The sequence below is a fragment of the Pteropus vampyrus genome, unplaced genomic scaffold, assembly GCF_000151845.1.
Source record: "Pteropus vampyrus isolate Shadow unplaced genomic scaffold, Pvam_2.0 Scaffold31, whole genome shotgun sequence".
NCBI classification, from domain to species: Eukaryota; Metazoa; Chordata; class Mammalia; order Chiroptera; family Pteropodidae; genus Pteropus; species Pteropus vampyrus.
The window spans coordinates 2,619,348-2,624,374 of record NW_011888812.1 but is presented as its reverse complement, the minus strand read 5'-3'; the positions used below and the strand labels follow the sequence as shown (position 1 = coordinate 2,624,374).

The 5,027-nt window shown below is 32.4% G+C and overlaps 1 protein-coding gene across 1 annotated transcript in view; it reads left to right on the top strand.

The window, feature by feature from the left end:
• Positions 1–5,027, top strand: part of TRAF6 (TNF receptor associated factor 6) — a 19,670-nt gene that overhangs the window by 9,884 nt on the left and 4,759 nt on the right. The window contains exons 3-5 of the mRNA XM_011357026.2: positions 1,253–1,403; positions 2,080–2,238; positions 3,686–3,757. Of these exons, the coding sequence (XP_011355328.1) occupies positions 1,253–1,403; positions 2,080–2,238; positions 3,686–3,757 (382 nt within the window). The remainder of the gene's footprint in view (positions 1–1,252; positions 1,404–2,079; positions 2,239–3,685; positions 3,758–5,027) is intronic.

The following is a 5,027-nucleotide window of genomic DNA, read 5'->3' as shown; positions in this document are numbered from 1 at the left end:
TGGGACAGTGGTCTGAAAAGGAAGTAAAACCCACAAAAGGAAGTCTGAGGCTTTTTGTTTCTATCTCCCTCTCAGCTAGAAACGACCACTTACTTTGACTCTAATGTTCTTAAAGGAACGACTCTGAAATGTCTCATCCATTATATTCAGGGACTCTAAATGCCTCTTAATCTAGTTCCATTTCTGTGCATAATGGTTTCAAGTTTATTTTGTAAGGGTCTTCTTATTTTCTCTTAGACATTCATCACTTAGGTTTGGGGTATATATTTCAATAAATTTGTTTATAGCTTTCTGTGTTTCTCATAAAATACTTGACAGTGTAATAATATTAGTGTGAGAGGCGCCTCATTAAAGATTTACTGCGTCTCACCTTTATTAGTTCTAAGATGTTTGATGGCAGACTCCATTTTTCAGCACCTTTTTACCTACCCCCATAGCTGCCACTGTTGGCTTACACACAGGAAGTGCCCAATAAATGTTTAAGAGATTGATTGATGTTCCTGTAGCCTACCTGACCTGCCACATTTTGTGAGTGAAGATTTTGACATCCCAAAAAGTTAAAGGGGAGTGACAGACACCCACGCTTACTGAGGATGGTTTTTTTCCATCATAAGATGAAATCAACCACTGAGAAACCACTGAGAAACAGAACATAGAGGTCCTTTAACTCCCTACTACATTGTACCCTGGATATAAATATGAAGGAAAACTTTTGTTACATGAGCCAGAGTGTTATAATGACTGTTCAGAGTAAACCTTAAAATGTGGCATTGTAGGGGTACTACTAATTGGTTTAATTTTTATTTACACTGTAGACATATTGGTATTATGAGCATATTTAATTTATCTCACTAGTATGTTGTATAGCTGCTGACAGAACAGAGGCCTGCTAGACTGCAAAAGTCCCTTCCTTAGTTTTTCGTCATCATAGGCCAATCAAAATATGACTGTTCAGTTAATTTTTCTCATTTTTTGCTTGGAATCTATCCTATAATATAAAATCCCATAGTTTTTGATAGTTAACTGATATGGTGCTAGTTGTATTCATACCATAAAAGAACAGTTTATAAACTGTCCAAAAAGGACAGGTTTGTTTTATTTATTTGTTTGTTTGTTTTGGTGCTGTTAATGCAATATAATGTGTTAAATTATTTTTCATTGGAAGTAATACATGGAGAATTTATATGTGGAGAATTAAAGTTGTATTTTTTAATGTGAATGTTTACATCTAAATATATTTATCTTTTTTCAGGGATGCAGGTCACAAATGTCCAGTTGACAATGAAATACTGCTGGAAACGCAACTGTTTCCTGACAATTTTGCAAAACGAGAGATTCTTTCTCTGACGGTGAAGTGTCCAAATAAAGGTTGTTTGCACAAGATGGAACTGAGGCATCTTGAGGTATTAAGGTTATTTTTTAGCCATTAGCATATATGCAAACAGTTCTTAGAGGTTGGAGACTTTTTTGTGTTCATCTGTGTATTGCCAGTGCCTAGCATATAATAACTGGTTAACAAAATACCAGCCCTTTCATTGAATAGAAATAGAAACTAGAAATTTTTTATTTCATCCACTCTGCCTTTGCCTAATGATAATAAAAAAGAAATCAGCATTCTTCCTAAGTTTTTGGGGTGAACATTATCTGCAGTAAAACTTAAGAGTATTTTAAATACAGGTGTCATATTTTAATCCCATAGCTTCATTTCTCTCATTTTGAAATAAGCAATGTCTCATATCATATTAGTTCCCTGATCATACTTTTTTCTCTGATTTTCTAAATTGTGCATTTTATTATTAACTAAATGGAGTCCTTCTATAGCTTGAGGTTAACTGAAGCAATCAGATGAAAGAATTTGCTTTAAAATTAAATAAATTCTTAGTTTGGTGGTTTTATGGGAAATTAAATATTGTTTATGTTCTATTAAAAATTAACTATTTAAAACATATTTGCAACTTGTCCCCTTTATTTTGCTCCTTTTGAAGGGGTGGCTCTTTTGACAGTATATTCTTAGAAGAGATTATATTTCGATTTTTTAAGGATTGGCAAATACTAATAGATTATTTTTTCTTATTATAGGATCATCAAGCACATTGTGAGTTTGCTCTTACGAATTGTCCCCAATGCCAACGTCCCTACCAAAAATGCCATCTTAATATTCACATTCTCAAGGAGTGTCCAAGGAGACAGGTTTCTTGTCTAAACTGTGCTGTATCAATGGCATTTGAAGATAAAGAGGCATGTACTAACTTGGATTTGTTAATTCCACTACTTCTTAAATTTTTTAATGTACATTTGAGAGTGTTAGCAGTAGATGAAGATATTACTCCAGTTCTGAGTCTATATTATCGGTTGTGGGAAGAGTGATTTTTAAGAAAGTAAGTTCAATAAACCATTTTAGTAAACCCACAACTAGTTTATATTTGCATATCTTTCTTAGAAAACATGTTTATACTACTTACCAGTGTAAGTAGATCTGCACTGCACGTAACAAAACCTAGGAAAGATATATCCCAATCTACTTTTCTATGTGATATTTTAATGACCAGTCTTGGATTAGAGGACAAACAAGTAGAATGATAACTTAAGACTTATACTTTACTCTTTGAAAAAGAAAATGGGCTGTTAAAACTTTTATGGAGAATGAATCAAATCCCACATAATGTATTTCTTTGGTGATAATTCATCAAGCTATATATGATGAATTCCCTTTTATGACTTCACACATATAAGGAATTCACTTTTCTGTACATATGTTACACTACCGCTAAAATGTTCATCTTTAAAAAGAAACGTATGGCACCTGACAGTATCATGATGATAGAACAGTTTTTCCATTCAGAAACCGAGATATAGAGAGCTTAAGTAATTTTATTTTAATATTGTAAGAGCGGAGCTAGACTGAGATCCTAGTCCTGGATCTCCATCCTATGTCTTCTTTACTAAAATAACCTACATAAATAACATACTTTATCTTATTTTATAGCTATTAAGATACTTTCTTAAACTTTATTTGTTATAAGTATATCTTTGTAATTTTCCCTACTTTTTTTATGAGATCAAGCATATTCATTAAGTTGATGAAATATTCAGAAAAAGTCAGCTAACTTGTTAAAAATGGGGAGAAGTTTGAGGCATAATTAGAACAAATTGATATGTTCCTAAACTTCAGTAAATTAAATGGACTTAACCTGGTAGGTTAATTATTTCTTAAATGCATTGTATTCTAGAAAACAAGGCTCACCCTTCCAGGGCCTGTGAGAATCTGAGCACCAATGCCACCTGCCTTATTAAGGCTTCTGTTCTTTAACCCTCCTGATAAGAGTTTTAATTAAATCATACTGCTGCTGGAAATTTTTAGAACAATGCCTGTGGAGAATATGGTATTGGTAAATAATGTCTAAACAAGTCATAAGTGTTCTGCCTCAGGTTAAAAGAAGTGATTTAAAAGATTCTCTTTTGTGTAATATTCATATTCTTTTAAAAAGCTAAAATGGGAGATGAATCTCATTACTACACTGGCAAAGGGAGAGAAAATAACTTATATATTCTTACCTTTTTTTGCATACATTGATAAATCCTTAATTTGTTCACAGTGAAAAAATTACTTTTTTTATAAAAATAGGTTGTTTTTACTTTTTCAGATTTTCTCATGCAATTCTTATATTTCTCTAATAAAATTTAGATCCATGACCAGAACTGTCCTTTGGCAAATGTCATCTGTGAATACTGCAATACTATGCTCATCAGAGAACAGGTATAATTCCCTTTTATAAATTAATATTTCCATAAATAAGTGAGGTTTTTAATTGAAAATTTAAATTAGTAAGGCAAAATGAATATAGGTTGAAGAAGTTTTGGAACTCTGTGAAAATTTTTTATATAAATTAATACCTTCAGAAATAAAATACCCCTCTCTACTTAAAATTTCTAAGTCATTAATATAGTATTTGTTTATATATATTCATAAACGTTCCAGACAAAACCAGGTAATTTTAAGATACAAATAATCAAAAATCCTCATTTGAAAAAAAAAACCTTAAATACCTATGTATACACTGTGAAATAAGAGTCTTAGGTATCCAGAGACCAGCTGAAAGAACTATGAAATAGAAGAAAACAGGTCTGTTTTGTCTCCATAGCATGATTTGTCTCTATAGCTACTGAGACACATTGAAGAGATTTTGAGATTTTCCAGGATCTGTATCCCCACTGGTCATTTGTCTTGTAGACCACTGATGGGGTATCATCAGAAGTAGGTACGAGAGAAAATTATACATTTTTATTATTAATAGAAAAAGGAAAATTCCATCCGATTGCTGTCTTCTGACATTTGGGGAGTTTACGCACAAAATTTGAATATTAGTCACTATTTATAACACCCATGAAATCTGCTAACCCAGAGATCATAATCGATTACCTTACTAAGTAGAAGCAAGTGAAACCTGTCATTCGACTAAACTTTTCCATTTGTCTGTTAACAGAGTCCTATAAGTTTTTTTCCAACATAACCTTAATTTAAATGTGTTAAACTTCTTTTTGCTTATGAAGTGTCACTTTGTTTTTCTCTTTACTTTGTTTTACTATTTAAAGGAAACCATGCAGCATACCTAAAAACAAAAATAAATAAATAAAACAATGTAGGAAAAGAATCCTAGGTTAAGAGTAGAATAATCTAGGTTTTGATCCAGGTTGTGCTACTGACTTGTCCACTGATTTCTGGCAAGAAAGTTGATGGTCAGCAAACCAGCCTACCAGCCACACTGGCCCACTGCTGGTTTTTATAAATAAGTTTTATTGGAGCATAGCCATGCCTATGTGTCTGTATGTCATATATATATGGCTGCTTTTCCACCACAATGGTAGAGTTGAGTACTTGGGACAAAGTACTGTCTACAAAGCTGAAAATATTTGCTATCTGACCCTTTACAAAAAATGTTGCTGACTTATTCTGGATTATGTAAAATGAAGGATTGGGTTAAATGGTCTCTAATGTCATTTCTGCTTGAAATATCTATGACTAGAGC